Below are 22501 nucleotides of genomic sequence, written 5' to 3'. Positions count from 1 at the left end.
TTGAAATATGAAGTAACATCTGGATAGGCAGAGAGTCGCTGTGCACAGAGTGGGGACTTTTGAGCCAGACAGGCATGGCTTCAAGTACTAAGTTTGCCACTTGCCAGCTGTGTGGCCTTGGGAATCATTTTCCATCCATCTCCATTTCTTTATCTCTAAAGTGGAGATAAAAGCACCTACTCCCTTGTGGTATCTGTGAAAAATAAAATGTAACCTAGTGTCCTAATAAACCTTGAGCTTGTTATATGAGAGTGACAGTTACAGAATTATAGATGGAAGCAAAAGTGTTGATATGATTTGAAAATATGTATTAGTGAACTGAACCCTTATAAAATTGATTCCTACACAAATCTATATATATTAGAATTAGTCAAGCCTGATGAATCTTTGTTAAGTCTTCTTTGTTGGACAGATGTTGAAATTTGAAAATCCATGGTTAATATGACGCTCAAAGGTCTCCTTTTCAGTGTAGCTCACTGTGGTAGTCAGCCTCAAATACGGCCCCAATGAGCCTTGCTGCATGGTATTCACACTATGTGTCATCCCCTCCCACATTCAATAGGAATGACTGCAATCACTAGGATGATGCAGGAACAATAGAACCTGACTTCTGAGGCAAGGCCAAAGGCACTGTGGCTCTGCTTTGCTCTTCCTTGAACCTCTGATTCTGGAAGAAGCCAGCTGCCATCTTTTAAGGATACTAAAGAACCCACAGAGAGGCCTGCAAGTAGCAGGGAAGTACTGATTCCTTCTGCCAACAGCCTCTGAGTGAGTAATCTGGGAAGTGGTTCTCCAGCCCTAGTTGAGCCTTCAGATAATACCATATTCCTAACTGCCATCTTGACTGCAACCTCATGAGAGACTTCAAGCCAGAAACACCCATATATGCTGCTCCCAAATTCCTTACAAGAGAAACTGAGAGATAGGATATATTTGTTGTTCTAAGCCACTATGTCCTGAGATGATTTGTTACACGTAAAAGATTAATACACCTACACAGACCATTATTTCTAAACCTGCAACTGCCTCCCATTGTTAGCACAGATTACATACTTTCTATCCCCTTTCTCACCTGCATTTTTCTCCATGGCACTTTGTTTATACTCTCTCTTCCCAAACAAGAATGTAAGACCTATGATAGTAAGAAATGTTGGGATCGTTTTATTCACTACTATATCCCAGTTTCTGAAAGAGCACATGGCAGGTGCTTAGTAAATATGTATCTTTGGGGAAGAATGAATAAATCTACTCTGGATCTTGCAAAAGATGAAAAAAATCAGTGATGCTGAAAAAGTGATATTGGAGAACTGCTTGAATCCAGTGCCAAAATGTTGGCCAAATGAGAACCTGGCAGAGTTAGACCAGTTATAGAACCTAAAATAGTCAAACCCATAGAAGCAGAGATTACAGTGGTAAATGACAGGGGCAGGAAGGAGGAGGGGATGGGGAGATGCTGGTCAAAGATACAAAGATTCAGTTATGCAAGATGAATTCATTCTGGAGATCTAGCATACAGCAATGTGACTATAGTTAACCTTACTGTATTGCATACTTGAAATTTGCTTAAAGGGTATAATGTTTCTTTCAACATTATAAGTGTTGAAAGAAACAAAGAGAGTGGGAGAGAGAAAGAAGAAAGAAAGGAAAGAGAGACAGAAAGAAAGAAAAGGAAAGAGGAAGGAAGGAGGAAAGGAAAGAAAAAAGAAAACAAAAGGAAATAGTAACTATGTGGGTGACAGATACGTTAGATTGGTTTTGGTGATTATTTCACAGAGTAGTGTATAGGAGTATTAAAAAAACTTAAGTTGAACACCTTAAATATATGCAATTTTTATTTGTCAAGTATCCCTCGATGAAGCTGAAAAAAGAAACAGGAAAGAAAATTGACAAGGAGGATGAGACAACAGCTGCTTCAGAAGAAATTATTTATTTATTAAAAGGTCAAGAGAGCTTACTGGGAAAGTAAATAAATCTCTAGAAAGCTTTTCAAAAATTGACTCCCTTTCAGATTTTACTGTTAAATTCAGACTTTCAGTCAAGAATATACTACTTTGCTATTATGACTTGATATGAACAATGTATGCAAAAATATTTATCAATTGCTTTATTCTTTTCAAAACCTTGACATGATTGAAAAGAAGATGTAATTTTGTTGAAGGTCAAATACAAATAAATTTATTTTCACAATTTTGGATTAATTTCTCAAGATAAAATCTCAATAATATCTTTTCCTTTTAGTATTTAATACAAAATTTTGATAGCACTGCTTTTTTCTCTCCTGGTACCACTGCTCCTTGAATACATCCTCCTGAGTATTGGGCTTGACATGAAGCAGGTATTTAATAAAATCAGAGCTACTTAAAATGTGGGCTCTGAACAAACACTAGAGAAAGGTCCCCTTACCATCTGTAATTTGTGCAAGAGTAGCAAATTTTAGTAGTAAGGATGCCCTTGAAAGGTACAGGCCATATACTTAGGTGAATAAAAGGAACAAGGACATTTAACATACAGATGGCAAATAATTTTCATCCCCAGTGCCAATGTCAATCATTTGGTACCAGCTGCCCAAGAAACCATGCTGAACATGAGTCACCGATAGCATCATGTCTTAGCATCATATTGATGATATCTGTCTTGGTTGTGGAATGAGGAGTGGCTAAGATGACTGAGGTATTAGCCAGATCCTAACTCATCTTTCATTGATATAGGTTATCTCACCAATGTAGGTGACACATTATCTTTCACCACTCAGGAGAGAAGCAATGTGTACATAAAAGAGGTTTCAAGGATTTAGGTTAAGTAAATATTATACCCTTATGTGGATATTAAAGAGGCCTGAGATGAAGCTCTGAATATTTGTGGTTCAGCAGCAGTAGGATCCTTATTTTCGTAGACATGGGAACCTCACAGAGTTCATGCAATTGGACACTACTGATGCAGGGCTACTCGTTTCAGGATTAGGACTTAACTGCACTGAATTCTGTTCCTAATCCAGCACTTCATTTACCAGAATTCTCACCCATGTAAACAGTATTTGGTCCCTAGAGAAGACTAAGGTGCCTTCATTTGAAATGACTGGAAAGAATGTGGTGACACAGGGAAAAGTCAAGATTAGCTTTTAAAAGGATAAAATACCCTCCAACTTCTTGGCTCAAAATCCTTTGGTAGTCACCGCTACCTATAAGATAGTTCAACCTCCTTAGCATAACCTCCCTGTAACTTTACAAATCTTATCTTCACCTATCTTCCTAGTCTCACCGTTCACTCCCACCAATAAACCTAAATTTCAAGTCCTGTATATTTCCAGGTCAGCCATATATCATTCTACATGGTGGCAGTAAAGTGAAGTGGTTAAGTGTGTAGCATCTGAAGTCAGACCAATAAGGATACCAATCTTTCCCATTTTCTATTTGTAACAACTTGGATAAATTACTTAATCTCTCTAAGCCTCAGCTTCTTCCTCTGTATAATGAGTTTCTTATAGGATTGTTATATGGATTAAATAAGAACCCATATGAGCTTTAGTTCCTGGCAGATCAAAATGCCTTTGTATGTTCTGTCCCCTTATCACACCTCTCTAAGGTAGGGTCTATTATAGAAGCCTAATTTATGGGTGAGAAAAGCATAACTTAAAATAGTTAATTTCCCAAGGCCAGGTGGCTCCTAATCATGGAAATCCATCTCCAGAGTCTATAAACTACTAAAATTTTCCAAGAAGGGGGTCAACAAATGTTTGTTAAATGAGTAAATGAGTTCATGCATTCGTTCTCTTGTATACAAATAGAAACTAAGTATGTTTGTGTTGTAGATTTTCTTAAATGTAAATTGTTCATTTTGTTAGACTGCATGAGCCCTTGAGCAAAGCAGCCATTTAAAAATCCACTTTTTAGACTAATAGACATTGGAAACTACCAAAGGTGGGAGGGTAAAAGGAGGATAGGGGTTGAAAAATTACCTATTGGGTACAGTGTTCATTATTTGGGTAATGGGTACACTAAAAGCTCAGACTTCAGCACTACCCAATATATGAATGTAAGAAACCTGTAGTCCTACCCCTTAAATAAATAAAATGATAAAATAAAAATAAAAATTTACTTTTATAAGCCCAAGAGAGATCCCAACCCATAGTAGGTGCTCAATCGATGATGCTGAAAGATTAAGTGATTGATGGAGTCTGACACTCATGACAAGGAGGATAGAGTGCTTCCAGCCAAATGACTCTTTTTCAGTCAGTGTAAACCTCTGACAACCTTGTCTTGCCTGTAGCTCCTGCAGCGTGAGATCCACCAGCCATGAAAGAGGCAGGAGTTTCAATGGGTCACTGAAGCTGAGGTTGTTTAGGTTGTTTCCGTGGCACCTCGGGTATCCTGAGGCTGCTCCCTAATGCGGGTCATTCAAATGGTGACAGTACGATGAGCTGTCAACAAAATCACCCAATTCTTTCAAATGAAGTTGCATGCTAGTTACCCAGCTGATGTCTTGCTAAAAAGGGGGAAGTAAAATGTCCCATGCTGGTTCTGTAAATCAGGTGATAATCCAGTGTGGTCATATGTAAAGAGTGATAGTCTGTTCTGGGTTAATTTGGGGGGCTTTTCCAATGTCTCCAGGCTTCCTTTCATGCTTTGCTGACTCAGGGTATTTCACCCTTCACTGCATATTCTTTATTCCAGTAGATGTGAGTGGGGTGAAAGAGAGGAGCACAAATGATAAAGGATTCCTCTTACGATCTGCCCTGATAAACGGTTTGGCCCCAGACATCCTTAAAATCATCAGATGAAAAAAAAATTCCTATTTTATCTTGCACCGCACGGATTCCCATCTTCCCATTGCCACAATTAATCAAGAGCTAAGTGCACTGGAGACAAATAAGTATCACAGAAATGGTTACTTTTTCTTCTAAAGGGATATGAACATGGTGTCCCTGGGTACAACTTGGCTTTAGCTGAACAGGAGGAAGGGGTCCACGTGAAAGGATGACCTTTGACAGGGAGGCTTTCTGCTTTGGTACTTTGTGAAACAAATAGTTTCCTGAAAACAAGAGCCTAATGCCCAACCTCCCACTAATGCGATTAAGGGAGCTAATTTCCTGGGTTGGTTTCCCTCCCATTGCACCCATCAGAGCTGGGTTGCTACAAAAGGCCCTCTCTCCTGGAAATCTCTCCCTCCCAGAATACACGGAAAAGTATGGCTTGGCTCACACTGGAAAAAAAAAAAAAAAAAAAAAGAAAAAAAACACCACACACATAAGGGATAAGGATGAAGATTGCTTTGCTTAGCAATGGGGCATCTGTGACTGGACTCAACGCGAGACCCAGTGTAGGTTGTAAAACCTTCTCAGTGCATTTGTTGCATCTTCCCTCAAGCCAAGAGTAAATATTTACACACGCCAGACTTGATGACAACATCAAATTCTTCCTAACTTGTTGAGTAACCACTGTGAGGTTCAAAGGCTCTGAGGTCTCGACTTTCACACTCAGTGGACTGTGACTTGCAATGTAGGCTTGCACACTTTTCATTTGCTTCTAGAGAGATTTCCTTATGCCAACAGGTGACTTTCCTATTCTATTCCATTAAAGAGCCATAAGTGGTTCAGACTGCCTGTCCCAGATGACAAATCTTTAATTTTGTTTTCATTCTTTACAAGGAGATTAAGAAATCTCCAGTGAATAATAAAAGGTTATCAGGAGGCCCTCCTGAATTCAGGTGCTTGATGTGCACTCATTAAGTTGAACTGAATTGAGGCCACCACTTGACGGGAGATTATTTTTCCAAGAAAGAGAAGAATAGCAGAGAATCCTTCTCTCTTTCGAAGAGAAAAAAGGAGCAACTCAACATGGCCTTCAGTTCTCAGGAAATTAATTTATAAAGCAGGCTGTATGCAATGCTGTTTGATTTAATTAGGAAGTAGTAAGGACACAGCAATCACATGCTCAAATTTATAACCAAGTGTACAAAGAAAAATACTTGCCCCATTCTGCAGCTGTTCAAGGAGAAATGAAGGATTCCCCCCGCAAAATAATTTGAAAACAGTTCCCCGAGAACTTTGTTAATTGTCTTATAAAGTTGCCACTCATTTGGATATTTGGGGTAGTGAAAAGCTGATGTCATCATAGAGTAATTAATTCCAAGCAAGGCTTTACGGTCCTTGAAAGAAGAGGTCAATGTACATTTCCAAGGTAACCTCATTCTCCATTAAGCGCACAGTAGGTATTCATTAAAGACAGCATGGACAATGGCTGTTCAACAATTCAGCAATCATTTGCTTCGTACCTATCATATGTAGGCTTCATGTCAGTAGCTGAAGACATAAAGACCCTGCCCTAACTTTAAAACACTAGTGGTAGTATAATAAATATGTAACTAGTCGTCTTGTCATCTCAGTTAATGACAACTCCATCCTTCCCATTGCTCAGGTTTTGACCTTGGAGTTTTGAGATTCCTTTGTACCTTTAACTCCTTTATTTCTCTCACACACTATGTTCAATCCATCAGCAAATCATATTGGTTCCAACTTCAAAAGATATCCAGAATCTAACCACATACTGCTCCCATTGGGGCCAAGCCACCAGCATCTCTCTCCTGAATTACTGCAATGATTTCCTAATCAATGTCACTGCTTCTGTCCTGTACACTTCCCCCACCACGTCTTCTCAATGTGCCAGCCAGAGTGCTCCTTTAAAAACATAAATGCAGTAAGATCTCATTCCTCAGCTCAAAATCTCCAGTGGCTCCTGATGTCTCTGAGTCCAAGCCAAAGTTCTTATAATGGTTATGTGGTTGTCTATGACCTAGTCCTGTTTAACCTTATCTAGGAGTGTCCTCTGTGTTCACTCAGCAACAGCCACACTGCCTCCCTCTGTTCTTCCCTATTTCAAGGACTTTGCAATGGCTATTCCCTCTACCTGGAATGCTCTTCCTCTAAATAGCTTGCTATCTTGCTCTGTGATTCAAACATTTCAACTCTACTGTCCACATCTCACACTTGGTATCCCAATTTCCCTCAGCCTGCTCTGATTTCTAGCAGCACTTATCACCTGTAATAGTATGGAGTTTTCTTATCTGTCAGGTTACTGTTTATTGCCTATTGTTTATTGTCCCACTAAAAAGTAATGTCCAAGAAGACACAAATTTTTTTATCTGTTTTGTTCATTGTGCCTAGAACATTGCATGCCTGGCACATATTAAATAAGTGAGTGAGTGAATGAATGGTGATAGCAAATGCCATAATGGAGTCATGTATAAATATCATACTTGATTAGCATGCTTAGCTAAAGGCTCACTGTCTATCTATGCAGCTTCGTGTAGACATTCCAAAATAGAGATATAGGCTTTAATTCAATTCAACAAATACTCACTTTCTGGCTCAATATGTCTAAATGCTTATATTAAGGGCCTCTATACTGGTTGAATTCAGATGAATAAATAGAGTTCCTGCCTGGATATTATAAGAAAGAAAGTACATTCATTTCTTTTAAAGATTGACTGCCCAGCAAGACTGCTCTAATTTATTCTAGATCTGAGTGTAAGCCATGCTGCTCTTCATGGCTGGGAAGAGTTTTGTGTAAGGTGACCAGTTAAATCCCTTTCGGTCATGACTCTACTCTCCATGTCCCCTTTCTTTCAAATGGCAGTTAGGCAAATTTCACAATCACTTACAGAAATTTACATAAAAATAAATTAAAGTGAGACTGGGCTAGGCATGGTGGCTCATGCCTGTAATCTCAGCACTTTGGGAGGCAAGGCAGGAAGATTGCTTGAGGCCAGGAGTTCAAGCACAGCCTGGGCAAAATAGTGAGACATCATCTCTATAAATAAGAAATAAAAATAAATAAAAAACTACTAGCTGTGCATTGTGGTGAGTGCCTATAGTCCCAGCTACTCAGGCTGAGGTGGTAGGATCACTTGAGCCTGGGAGGTTGAAGCTGCAGTGAGCTGTGATCACACCACTGCACTCCAGCCTGGGTGACAGAGTGAGATCCTATCTCAAAAATACAGGGAAGGGAATAACACACATAGGGGCTTGCGGGATGCAGGATGTGTGGGCAAGGGAGAGCATCAGGAAATATAGCTAATGCATGCTGGGCTTAATACCTAGATGATGGGTTGACGGGTACAGCAAATCACCATGGCACACGTTTACTTATGTAACAAACCTACAGTCTTGCTCATGTACCCCAGAACTTTAAATTAAGAAATAAATAAATAATAAAATAAGATGGGACTGGGCTGAGCAAACTGTTGAAAATCAACACAGTGTCATTTTGGTACGTGTGGTTTAAATATAAGGAATATATATTAATTAATCATGCACCTAGGTTCAGTGAGAAAAGGATAAAAAATCTGTATAGTACTGTTATTCTAGTAATGACTTAAGAAAAATACATGTCACCATAGAACCTTTTGCAATGAACAGGCATAATGAAATACTGAATAAGTCTACCAGTGGTCTGCTACTGGTTAGAGCTGATAATATAAAAATGAAGTCAAGTAATGCTTCTAATAAAACATTTGCAAGTCAGTTCCCCACAGGACAGCTTTTTGAAAAGACCCAATGAGAGCAAGGATTTTATGCTAAAATTAGAAGATAAGTACTTTCAAAATTTGACTTGGGGCCTTTGTATTTTTTAAGATCCAGAGTAAATCCCTTGATATCAAATAATGCAGCTACATAACTTTTCAATCAATACTCCGAGGGTGTACGTATGAGGGAGAAACAATGATGAATTTTGAGATGCACTTATTTTATGCAAATCCATGACATCTGAAAGCTCTCCCTCTGCATGCCAGAGCAGGAAGGAAGTAGTATCTGGCCACTGCTCCATAGAACCAGAACTCACAAGTGGCAGGGCATCCCGTCTCACCTAAGTAGTTGTCGTCGTCTGTTTCCCCTGAGAAACTGTGCTGCCGCACATCAATATTGGTAGCACCTGCTGGAATTCGGACCACAGTGTTGTAACCTGAAAAGAATTTAGCAGAAATTCAGTACTCCACAAAATGGTTCACTTTCTCTAAGTATGGAATAAAAAGTGGACAACAAAAGAATAGAATGTATTCTCATATAATTCTATTAGGTGCCTCCTCGTTGATGGATAATCCACCATAACAAGACTGATTTTTATGCTCAACATTAATACTTTTCAGTATTACATGTGGTTAACAATTTTCAAACTTTGACCATATTCCTTCTCACGGTTCTTAGGAGCAGATTCTTACCATAATGTACTGTATTAAATGTTCCTGCCACTGTTTTGCATGAAGAATTATCGCCACCACAAACCCCACATTTATCTCTCCGGGCTTTTGAGTTTAAAACATGATCGCATCCAGCTTGCTTTTAAAAAGAAAAGATTTGAAATAAATGTAAGTATTATAGAGATTATAAAATGCCAAATAATGTGTTTCTTTTTTGTGCACTCAAAATGACAAGAAAGTCAAGTCCCTTTAAACTTGCAAAGGTTGAAAACTGAAATTATATACTGCCTTGCTATTTAAAATGTGGTCCTTGGACCAGCAGCCATGGGCACCTTTGATGTGGTCAGGAATGCAGAATTTCAGGACCCACCCAGATCTATTGGATCAGAGTTGGCATTTTAATAGGATTCCTCAGGTGCTTCATCTACAGATAAAAGTTTGAAAAGCACTAGTCTGTAAGTAAGCACAGTAATTTTTTAAAAAATTGCTTAGGAATGAAAAAAAAGGGCATAGGTGAGGACTGTATCTAATTAAAGAGCTCATGCCCCATCATAAGGGAGTTGCTGCTGTCCACTCCAGACTATTGCTGCCATTAGGGATGGGAGCCCTGTGTTGACATTTTTTCCCAATTTTCCAAAGAAGCTGGAAAAATTGATTTTATGTAAAATCCCATACGTTTAAATATTGGCTATGAATGCCAGCCAAAGTATCACCATGGGCCGCCAGTTTCAAGCCTGAGGCTCCATCGAGAGGCCTCCGGAATTTCTCCCCATATTAACACAATGCAGCCACGTACACTGAACTCTGAAACATACACTGACAATGACCAGAAGACCAGGAGAACACAGTCCACATTCTTGTCCATTTTGTTCATTTGTGTGAACTAATCTTTGAGGAAAAACTCAATGTGTTGCTGTGAAATGGATAGATAAGGAAATCTGCAGTATAAGCTATTAGTCAGTGGGTGATACCCTTAGGGGTTCTTTCAATCAAATCCTTCCAACCAGGAACTCCAATGTGCTTTTGGACCACAGGCAAAACAAAAACAAAAACACAAACAAACAAACAAACAAAAAAACCCAGAGGCATCATCTCAGAGCCCAACCAGATCAGAAATAATTTTTGACTAACGAGAACAGTGAAATGGTATCTAGCCCCTGAGAAATCACTACTCTGATGTTTTGCTGTTTCCCAGAAGTTTCCCAATTTCCCTTTCAAGAATAATTAATTAACAGGCATGTCTCAGGTAGAAATGATGACGGTTAAAAATGCAAAGAGAAACTAGAGTGAGGCCAGCTATTCTTCCTGACATATTTCTCGACCTCAGCTATTCAATCTAAAAAATTTGCTGTCAGGAAGCATTTGCTTAAGCATTGAGGTTATAGCAAAGGAGTGTGTGTGCAAACTGTTATAATAAATTTTTAAGGAGAGGTTTTGTGGAAGACCCTCACAGAGACTGAAAATGTCAAGAAAAATCAAGGGCAATGGTTTCCAAACTTTGGCACAACGTGCATTAGAAAAAATGATACTAGGCCGGGCGCGGTGGCTCACGCCTGTAATCCCATCACTTTGGGAGGCCGAGGCGGGCAGATCACAAGGTCAGGAGATCGAGACCATGGTGAAACCCCGTCTCCACTAAAAATACAAAAAATTAGCCGGGCGCGGTGGCAGGCGCCTGTAGTCCCAGCTACTCGGGAGGCTGAGGCAGGAGAATGGTGTGAGCCCAGGAGGCGGAGCTTGCAGTGAGCCGAGATCGCGCCACTGCACTCCAGCCTGGGCGACAGAGCGAGACTCCGTCTCAAAAAAAAAAAAAAAAAAAAAGTGATACTGATGATGTTGCTGATCCTGGGGCACACTTTGAGAACCACTGCCCTGGCAATAGTGCACAGATATTAGCAGTTGCTATTCTACCTAGGAAGCCACAAACCACAGCTTGGCAGCGGGAAAACACAGTGAAGAAAACACCACCTGGGACTTACCCGGCAAAGACCCTGGACACAGATATCATTTGTGTCCTGGCCACAAGGAGTTCCGTCTATCACTCTGTCTCGAAGCTGATAGTAGGCCGTGTTCCCTGCTACTCTGCAGAACAACTTGCACCGGTCCTTCATCAGAACTGGAGAGGAGAAAGGATACAACTTGACTTTCGTGCTTGGCCTCGGTGCCGGCCGGCCAATGGCGGATACATACACCAGACACACTTACTTCCACTATACTTAGGGACCCAGCGCACATTGGGAAGCAGACCGTTGATATTAAAATGCTTCCCGTCAAAGTGAGCACACTGTTCATCTCGGAAGTCTCGCTTCTGCTTGAGACATGGCTCCGTGTTGCAGGACTTAAATTTCATTCTACGTCCTACACAGTATTTTCCACCATTTTTTGGCCTGAAAAAAAAAAAAAAGTGAAGAGCACACACACTGTATTATCATGTATTCCTCTGAACATCATTCCCTCATTCGTGACTTCCTGTCTTCTAGAGAAGTAAATCTAGGGTGGCAAATGACAGAGGAATGGGCAAGAGCCCTGAATCCTGGTTTTGCATTCCTGCTGTCAATACCATGATGCGTATAACCTTGGGTAAGTCACTTGACCTCCGCAAGCCTCCCTTATATTTGCAAAATTGAATGTAGCTACCTTGTAGGCAGTTGTGAGGATAAATGTTAGAATGTATAGCTTAAAGTATGAGATACAAAGCTTGAATCTGAATCTATTAGGCCACTTTTTGTTCCTTTTCTTCCCGACATTCACGGTGCTTCAGTGTTAAAACTGTAGAAGGTGAAAGGTACCCAACAGTGGTTTGGAATGCTCCCTATCTTCCTTTTGTACCTCGACATATTCACAGGAGACCATGAAAAACTTGTTCCCTCACACCTCCATTCATTCTGTCCCTCTACACCCTCTCTCCAGACAACCATTGTTTTTGTTTTGTTTCACAAATAAAATGGAATAATGGGAATGTGTTCACATTTTGACTAACTTAAGAGGAGAAGCAGGAAAGAGCAGACTGGTTTCATTAGTTTTTGTGTGACGAGTGTATGGCGTACGCCTTGCAAAGCATCACAGTGCAAATTTAATCTCGGCATGCAACCCTGTGCATGTATATTCCAGATGTGATCCAGAGAGTAAATTATACAACACATCTACCAGCAGTCACCAGCATGCCAAATTCATCATGGAAATGGGAAGATCACAGAATCATAGGAAGCTGGGGCTCACCCAGCCAGGGCTCAAACAGCTCGGGTTTCACAACTGCCCTAGAACACCCTGAAACTGAAAGGACATTTTTTACCTTTTTTCCTTTAGAATGAATCTTTCAGAGTAATCGGACTATAAAAAATGGGGTTTTGGCTGGTTTGTTTCAAACAGGAGTTTTGGGGAATGAGAAATATATCCCTGCTCACGAAATATAGAATGAGAGGTAGAAGGAGCTCTGGAGTTGGATCTCGGTTCCAATCTGGCCCTATCCTCTATCTCTATCCTATCCGGATCTCGGTTCCAATCTGGCCCTATCTGTGTGGCCCTAGACAAAGTTCTCAGTCTTCCTGAGCTTCAATTTTCCCCTTCTCTAAAATGAGTGTACATAGTAGATGCCAGAAAATGTTAGCTACTATGATAGTACATGTCAGCACTGCCCAATCTAATCTGATCTGATTCTGCAGTTGGCTTCAGCACCCACTCTGAGCACTGAGGCAGGACTCAGTGCTCCTGCAGCATGCCCAGGTCCCAAAAAGGCCCTCCTAGGGAAGCTTGTCCTAATATTGTTATAAATGTACTCATTCGATCAAAGATTTGCAACATAAAGTAAGAGCACCGGCTTTGTGGTTACAAGTTGGAGGGATGACTTTGTATAAGCTGTCTCACCTCCTTGGGCTCTATCTTCACATGTAAAACAGAGATGATGCTGTGTACCTAAAAGGCTTGTTGTGACTCTGATAAACTTAGCAAGAAGTCTGATCAACATTCACCATTATTTATCATACGGAAGACTGCATCTAGGGATGCAAAATGGCACATAAGACAGTCGTGTCTATGTCTGTCTGTTTCTGCATTAAGCACAATTAAGCTCATATACTGTATATCTGCACTATTCATTCAACCTGGAGAAGCTCCTTCATATCTTGTCCAAGACTAGGGAAGATGAGGTGCTTTCATACCAAGTAACAGGATGTTTAGAGAAGTACTTTGCCCAAAGGTCGCACAGCTAACAAACGAGGAGAGTCAGGACTGGAATCTAAGTCTCCCAGAATCTTCTCTGTGCAAGTCTGCTACATTATCTGTGTGCTGTGGTTCAGAGTCTTTTTTTTGTTTGTTTTCTTTTTCGGTGCCATTTAGAGATGCAGAATGGGTTTCCTAGATCCAAGCCCATTTCTCAGTAACAAGGCACCCCAGTCTCATGCATAAAATATCACAGATTATGCATGAATAATAGAGCAGGACTGTATACCTGCTCAGGTGAAACTTGTTTTAAATGTACTACAAGGAAGACCCCCTTCAATTTTTCCTCCAGTTGAAACTATCATTATGGAATCTTTTAAATGTCCCAGCTGACTATGGTGGATCAATCATTTATTTATTGCCTGAAAGTAACTCATATTTCTTTCACTTTGAACATAAAGTTTTTAAAATTGATTTTTTTGTTCTCTCATATAACAAGTCTTAGCTGATTCTTGAACTTTATCAAATGCAGTAGTTCTTCGGACTGCAAATAGTTATGACTTATAGGTGGCTTCCCTTCAGATGGTAACAGTTTCCACCTTTGCTTGCTTTGACCACTATAACATGGCAAGTAGTATTTTGGGATTTATTTTTATAAAAAACATTTTTTATAAACACACAAAAAATACTATATGTGAGAGGCAATACTCCTGATGGTTAGAAACATGGACTCTGGAAACAAAGGGTTTGAATCCCAGCCATACCTCTTAATAATGATGCAATCTTAGGTGAGTTGCTTAATCTTGCCAAGCCTCTGTTTGCTTGTCTGTAAAAGGGAGATGGTACTAATATCTACTTCATAAAGCTGTGGTGAGGGTTAACTAGATTAATACATTCAAAGCACTTGAACAAAGTGTGGCTTACAGTAAGTGATTAATAAAAGTTTAGGTATTACAAGATTTGGCAAACTACCATCCTGTGGGCCAAATCCAGCCCGCCACTTATTTTTGCATGGCTTGTTAGCTAAGAATAAGTTTTACATTTTAAAGTAATTGAAAAAAAAATCTTAAAAGTAGAAGATTTTGGGACACATGTGAACTATGGGAAATTCAAATTTCAGTGTCCATAAATAAAGTTTTATTGGAACATAGCCACACCCACATTGTCTATGTTTGTTTCTCCGTGTATCAGTAAGGTTGAGTAATTGTGATGGAGACCACATAAAGTGCAAAGTCTAAAATATTTACTATTTGGCCCTGATGGAAAAGGTTTCCTGATCCCTGGACTATTCTTGTGTCACTGCGCTACGTTCCAAATTCTGTCACTGACTGTACTGAGACGGGAGCCCAATCCAACTCTCCCTGACCAGAAGCTCAAGACCTGGCCTCTCTTTCAGGCTGTCTCCCTTGAGACAGGCCTCTTTCCATATCAAAACTTGGTCTGCAAGTTGATTTGCTTTTATGTAAAGGCAGGTTACAATTTTTTCCTTAATTATGGACATGACTTTAACAAATATAAATTGGCCTTCTAAACTATATATGTTTCCTCTCTCCTAGGCAATGTGACTGTTGCCTGATTTACATGGACTATATAATAGAGAAAACTTTAGCCAACCAAACTCATCTTTCAGCAAGGAAAAAAAAATCATTTTATAATTTCATTATTTAGCGGAATAGGAGTATTTTTCCAGGTAGGCAAATATTGAAAATAATAGGAAATATAGCTTTAAAAAATAGTAACCACATTTCCCAACTATTAAGATCCTTTTAAAATATTGAATGTCAAATAGGGATGGGAAGGGTTTAAGGAAATTGCTAGAGTAATTCCTATTATGCACAGCCAAATTGGATCTTTCTTTCAAGCACATATTACACAGCCATGCCTGTTGATACATAGAAAGGAAATTCAAGATGATGCATGACCAAAACTATAATGAAATTTTTGCAGAGGTCATCACAGATACAGTCTATTCTCAAGGAAAGCTAAACTTTGGTCTGAAAAGGGTTTGAACAGAAATCTCAACTTCTACGTTTATGTACAATGAATTAGGGTAGGCAGATTTAGGGTTGGCACAAGACATTTCTAAAGATATAACAGGCAGCCCCAGAAGGTAGTGTGATTCCTGTGCTTGGAGGTTTTTAAGAAGGGGCCTGATGGCCAATTATGGAGAATGCTGAAAGGCTATTCAAAATTAGATGGGATGGGGCGGGAGCTGTACCAGCCCATCTTTAATGATCTTTCCAAATGGGGCAGTCTATGAAACTGGATTCTTTTATGTGTTCATTAGTTAATCGCTCTTCCACAGTAACCAATTCTCAACATTTCGAAACAAGTTCATCCAAACTGAGTGCCTCAAAAAAAGTCTTGCTGTAATTCCTTACAGCCAAATGAGAAATTCATTTTCTGGATGAAATAGACATATGTCTTGAATATGTTTTTAAAGTAAGATTTCATAAGCAGTTGCTATGGAGAGAGCCTAAGGGGGAAATATCTAGTTCACAATCTTTTTTTCTCAAATTTTTGAGTTTATTATTTTCAAATTTTAACCTATCTCCTAATTTAAAAGCAAAATAGAAGCATTGGAAAAATAAAATGCTGTGCCTTTCCTGAGGAACTGGTATGATTTTTGTTTTTGATAGACTGTAACAATTCTACGTACCATTTTGTTTCAGCCACAAGGAAGCTCTGAGCCAAATTGTGAGCACAAAACAAGTATAGGGCCCAAAAGTCTGAAAATACATCTTCTAGTTCCAAAGCTCAGTCTGGTTTTGGTACTGTAAGTTATATTTTGGTGGTTCTGATTTTAAATTTTACTCTATTATACACTTCTTATAGGCCAGGAGACCATATAATTAATTGCCCAATCAAGAACGTTCTGAGAGTGAAAACGGGAGCTATTAATAACTCCTCCAGGGCAACAGATAGAACGAGAGACTGTTGTTGCAAACCAGAACTATGATCATCTTATCTGTAGGGCATGGATCAAAATTGAGATTAAAAAAATAAAGCACCTAAAGACAAAATATAAGGGCCCCACCTGTAGCACCATATATACCACTTGAGACCAAAATATCTTGTGACCAAAATTAGAAAGCATATGGTCTCTACAGCTTGTTCGTGGAGTAGAGCATAATCCCATCTTTTTTGGCTTTTATGCTTTCAGGGGGGAAAAAACTCCTAAGAATATACTATAAAGTCTCTGGATGCTAAATAAATACACTCTTGAATCAGATAAATACTGTGAAAAAAGACAAAACAATCCAGTGTCCTTAATAGAGACATACCTTGTACCTTGGGTTCTAAAAACAGAGTACTCCATTATATTGTAAGGGCTCGTCAAACTGACAAAAGGCATATTCCCGGTGAGGGGGGCAGCTGTTCCCCTCAAACTCCCTGAGAAGCGTGACAGCAACCACTTCTACGTTCTACATAATGAACCATCTGCTCTGTGAATTTCTCTGAACAAGCTTTTAAACTGAGATTTGGATCTGATTTTCCCTTTTCTGTGTTCCTTTCTCTTTTCAAATTGACTCCCCCAGAGCCATTGTAACCTCTGTATTCAGAGGCAGTCTCCTTCCTCAATTAACAGGGACATCCTAAAGTGCAAATAACTTGGAGGAGTTTTAATGAAATGATGTCAGTGCTGACACTCAACTAGGTGTTTTTTTTTTTAAAAAAAAAAAAACTCCCATAGCAAACAGCAGGGACAAGGACCTCTAATTGAGGTCTTTAATGATTGGTTCTTAACTTCTGAATGTGAGGATCTTTGTTGCACTTTGAAGCTCAAGATCCTTTTCTGCTGAGATCTTTACACTGGGTGATTTTCTTTGTCTAGCCCATTCCAATTATGGAGTGATTTATCTCTCTCCACTTTTCACATTACTTCTAGAATTGCTCAAGACTTAAAAAAGTAGTATTTAAAAAAAGGCCAAATACTTATTTTGAATGGAATATTATTGAGTCAAAAATGTTTTAAGTGCTTATAAAGTGGTCACTGTTTGCAAGTTCATACCCTCATGATAGCATTTACTATAAACTAATAACTTTGCTCAACGTAGCCAACAAATAGTTTTTAATATGTAAAAATTCATCATATTAGTTGTTACAAGATTTTCTTTTAAAGCTTCAACAACACCAGCAACAAGGATGTATAGCTGAGTTTAAAAAGCAGTATGAAGCTTCTTTTATATTATATATACTTATTTTATATTATATGGTACTTATTTCATATAATACATATTTACATCCACAATCTTTTCTAAAAGTCTGAAATGACACACACCCAATTTTTTTTAGTGATTATTTCTCATGGGGAATAAGCAGGAAGTAGGAATAGTGTGACAACTTCTAAAATATTCTATATGTTTGTGTCTGAATCTTTTTAACCATGATCTATATTTATACTAATATTTTAAAAACTAATTCAAAATATAGGCTATATCGAAAATCTAAGGCTTATTCATTTTTATTCATAGCTACAGTATTAGTTTTATGGAACAGAGTCTATATCTCATAGCCCTTTAGTTATCTTCCTTGTTGACCACTACATGGACATGAAATAAGGTTGGGTTACGAACAAAAATGAGTTAAAGTAAATTAATCATCATCTGAGATTTGTAGTACAGAGTATTTAGACCAGGGCTTGCAAACCAGTTGCCTACAGCTATGTTCTTTTTGATTCACACAATTCAGATTTTTCATAGAAAAGATTTGGAAGCTGTGCCAATATTAGACTCTTTTCTTACCTCTGAACAATCAGCCAGACCTGAGTAGTGCCCTGCATTTGATCTCTACAATACAACTATTGTATTACCCTAGCCTACTTAGTTCCTTTACTTCACCTATTTGCTTCTCAGTACAATAGAGTTTGCTATCCATGATCTAAGCTATTAAAAATAAATGAGACTGCTAGAGGAAATCATTTTACAAAATCCCAAAGCAGCTAGGGTCTTCAAAGTGGTTGTGGGTTTTTACATTGAAAAACTATCCCTATAGATTTCTTGGTTCCCCAGCCTAAATAGGTTCCATGGCAAGTCTGAGAAAGTGCCATACAAACTATTACTTACTTTTACTTACCTATTATTTTCTATTCCTGTTCAACTATATGTCTTAGATCTATGTAAAATTGGATGCCATTTTTCAAAATGAAGATAGCAATTTATTATGCATAAACAGGCTTCCCCAACCCTCCAACCCACCCCACCCTACCCATGTCTGCTATGACAAATGCTGGGGGAAAATGTCCATGGACTTTATTTAAATATGTCAGTCCTGACAAGGTTAGGCTGGTAGAAGTTGCCATAGTCACACAATGAGAATTATTCTGAAAGGCAAGAGACTCTCAATCTGTAAAATGTCAGGTTGTAGGATGGGGAGTTCAGCTGTCTCACCTGTAATACAACTAGATTGATTAAAAAAGTAATTTCTTATCACAGAACACATTATTGGTGGAAAAAGAAAAGAAAAAAATAAAATAAAAAGTAATTCTTGATTTGGGGTCCCAGGTCCCTTGAGGTCTAACTAGAGGGAGTATATTAGTCTACAAACTGGATGAAAATGCCCAATGTTTTTGTTTCCATGTGAAAATCTATCTAGTCACTCCATTAGTGTGCTATCTTAAGCTCTGAGTGTAGCGGGGAGAGTGAGACCTGCCTGATTGTCAACACTGGGAAACAGACCAACCCCAAAACCATCATCTGTTTGGTAGATAAAACTGTGAATAACAAAGGATCTTGAGAGAAAAACAATAATACAGGGAGAAGTGCCTGGGAATAGACTTTGGGTACCGTGGGTCTAAGCAGCCCTTGAAGTTTATGTTCTTTCTAGCTCTCTAATTTGGAACGTGCTCTTCATCCACCAAAATTATTCCCTTTAGGAATCTCTTGTTCCTGACATACCAATAATAACAGTTATACATTCTAGGACTTACTCTGGTCTGTTGCACTCTCGAATGGCTGTTTTGATGCCCCCTCCACATGTTCTGGAGCAGGTTCCAAAGGGACTCCAACTTCCCCAGGATCCATCTGTCACAGGGACATCCATTTCTTTGGGAACACAAAATCCATACTTGCAGTGCTGTATTTAATAAGGGGAATAGTGAGGGAGACTTGGCGCTATGAGTTGTTACAGGACTGGCTGTCCTTTTAAACACACCATACTTTAATTATTTTCCATGTGTGGGTTTGAAATGCTGCAGATTCATCATCTATATGAATACTAGAAACTATAGGGATTTTAATCTCACACTTAGTGATTTTAGGCTGGGTCTTCCTTTATAGCTTGCTTGAATAAAACTGGCCAGTGACTGGCTCCAGGCTGACATGGTAACTCCAATGGCAAGCTTCAAACGGCTCAATTAGTTTACTTGGAAAAACCAGGAGTGGAAATGGGAAGGGTGGTTATAGACAGGGCCAAAATGAGTTCTAAGATTTGCATAGTGAATTTCCATCAATAAGGCCTAGAGAAGTTACAAGTCTGGTAAACTATAATGCTTTATTGCTCCCAATTTTAATTATATTGGAGAGGGGAAAAAAAAGCGAGTTACATGATTCCTATAAACACACTCCAGGAAACCTGTCAGGATGAGACGAAAGCAAAATGGACACACTACAGAGAGCCCTAAACTTTATTACTTGTTTGTTACTAATGGTTTCAGATTCTCCAGCCTGGAGCAGGAAGAAGGCCATGATGTTTAAAAAATAATAATAAAACAAAATAAAACTCCTCAGCAGGACAAGGGAGGAGAGAAGCCATTCCAACCCTCTGCCATTGTTGGGGTGTGAAGCCCTGACACAAAGCCGAGGTCACTGAGCAATGGACAAAGGAACAGTGGCGGCAGTGGCCACAGGAGGGTGACACCCCGCGGCTCGCTCAGATCTCTGAAGCAGAGCTGGTGGTGGCTGTCATGATTTATCCCCAGGGAGGACACAGCCGCCAAGAGGGGAGAGGCAGAGAAGTTTGAAGACCAGGGGGTGGGGCAGTATGCAGGGAAAGTGGAAAAATAAGAGGTAGGTGAAGGTCTCAGTGGGAATAGCAGGCCCCACCCCCACACAATACTTGGTAAACAATTATTTAAACAGTGCAATTAAGCTTTCTCCAGTCTGCCTGGCCTCCTCCCTTGTAATTATCCTCTTACAGTATCTGAGGACACGTCCCTTTCCCTGGGCTGTTTGGCTGAGGCTTAAGACGTTCTGCATCTGAACCCCGGGTGACTCAGGACACATGAAATGCGCACCAAAGCAGTGGGGACTACGTCACTCTCTGGAAATCACTTCATATTTGTCTTTACAGTGGCTGTGAACATTTCTTAGAAAATATACATATAAAAATAAATGAACAGACAGACAGCTTTGTCTAGAGTACCTCTGTCCCGCAGACACAGAACATGAACCACATATATAATTTAAGAATTTCTAAAGTCACATAAAAAACTTAATTTATTTTATTTAGCCCAATCTATTTAAAACATTGTTATTTCTACATGTAATCTATATAACATTACTCAAGATATTTTTTATTTTATTTATTTCTTTATTTTTTTGAGACAGGGTCTTCCTCTGTCACCCAGGCTGGAGTGCAGTAGTGCAATCATGGCTCACTGCAGCCTCAACCTCCCAGGCTCAAGTGATCCTCCCACCTCAGCCTCCCGAGTAGCTGGGACCACAGGCGTATACCACCATGCTCAGCTAAATTTTCTTATTTTTTATAGAGACAGTTGGGGGTGGGGGATCTTAGCATGTTGCCCAGGCTAATCTCAAACTCCTAGGCTCAAGAAATCTGCCCTCCTTGGCTTCCCAAAGTGCTGCGATTACAGGACTGAGCCACCACACCTGGCCTACTAATGAGTTTTTTAATGCTCTTTTTTTTTCACACTAAGTCTTCAAATCCTGGGGTGTATTTTATACCTAAGCACATCTCAGTTCATGTTGACATTTTAACATAGCCACATGTGGCTAGTGGCCACCATACTGGACACAGCAGGTCTAGACAGACAAAACTTAACAGAATATAACCGGTCTCACTAGGACTGGTAACTCTTTTACAAAATAATTCTGTGGCCTTGGGTGAGTCCTTAAAGTCTGTTTCCACAACCAAAAAATGGGGACCTACTGGCCAAAATTATTTGGAGTTTAACATGGGACAAAGTATGTAACATACTTAGTATATAACTTAGCACATACGGGACCCCACTTAAATAACAGTGGCAATGATAATGGTAAATGTGTACACTGCACTTAATATTTGTCAGGCACTGTTCTAAGCATTATATATACAAACTTAGTCCTCACAACACACTGCGAAGTAGGTACTATTATAACTTCCATTTTTACAGAAAAGAAAATGAAGGGACAGAGGGGTTGATGCCAAACATAAGTAAGAGGCAGGAATGGTACTGAAACATAGACAAGACTTAACAGTGCATACTCTTAACTGGGACACATACTGCCTCTTAACTGTGAGCAAAGGGGACAATTTCTGACATCTAAATAAAGGACTGAAGTTTTCACCAAAAGTAAGATTAATGAGATGCCTAGGTGAGGCTGAGTCTCCAGCTTATTCACTCAATATCCATCCTCCCCTTTATCTTGGCAATAGAACCTATATTTTCCAAAGTTTCCCTATGGATAGCGGTGGTCAAAGGGAAGTTAGCAGAATTCACTGGGTAGGATTACTCAAGAGGCCCTCTGAACTCTTTGGCTTCATTCCGCGGGGAAGTCAGACTCCTTGGCTGGAGCTAACACAGCCATTTTGTACCTTGAGGACAAAATTAAGGAGTTTTCTGGAAATATATTTTTTCCCTCTTAGCACTTTAGACTTCAGTTTCTGGATCTCTTTATTTTACAGATTTTATTTCCACAAGAGAGCAAATTCCAAATGACCATTCTTCTCATTAAGCATTACTATAAACCTCAGAACAAAACAAGGAGGTAGGTTTATCAGAGCGCTACCATTTAGCACTGCACTCAAATGTCCTCACAGTTGCTTTTTAAAAGAAAACTTCTAATTCAAAACTGATATGGAAATTAAATATTTCTTAGTGATATGACCATTGACAGGTGTCCAAAAGAGAGGAAGAACTTCAGAGGAATATGAAAAGTGTCTGACATGACAGATGCTGGGAATGGGGGCTGTTTGGGAAACATGCGCCAAG

At 39.4% G+C, this 22501-nt stretch overlaps 1 protein-coding gene across 3 annotated transcripts in view; it reads right to left on the bottom strand.

Moving 5' to 3' along the window:
• Nucleotides 1-22501, bottom strand: part of ADAMTS9 (ADAM metallopeptidase with thrombospondin type 1 motif 9) — a 174601-nt gene that overhangs the window by 108631 nt on the left and 43469 nt on the right. For all 3 annotated transcript variants that reach the window (XM_009200388.3, XM_003894219.5, XM_003894220.5), the window contains 5 exons: nt 19280-19425; nt 11398-11579; nt 11172-11308; nt 9214-9331; nt 8862-8957 (listed from right to left, as the gene is read on the bottom strand). In XM_009200388.3, coding sequence (XP_009198652.1) covers nt 8862-8957; nt 9214-9331; nt 11172-11308; nt 11398-11579; nt 19280-19425 — 679 coding nt within the window. The remainder of the gene's footprint in view (nt 1-8861; nt 8958-9213; nt 9332-11171; nt 11309-11397; nt 11580-19279; nt 19426-22501) is intronic.

Source organism: Papio anubis, chromosome 2 (assembly GCF_008728515.1).
Source record: "Papio anubis isolate 15944 chromosome 2, Panubis1.0, whole genome shotgun sequence".
Classification (NCBI taxonomy): Eukaryota; Metazoa; Chordata; class Mammalia; order Primates; family Cercopithecidae; genus Papio; species Papio anubis.
Note: the sequence above shows the minus strand (reverse complement) of the source record. Positions and strands in the feature narration are given on the sequence as shown.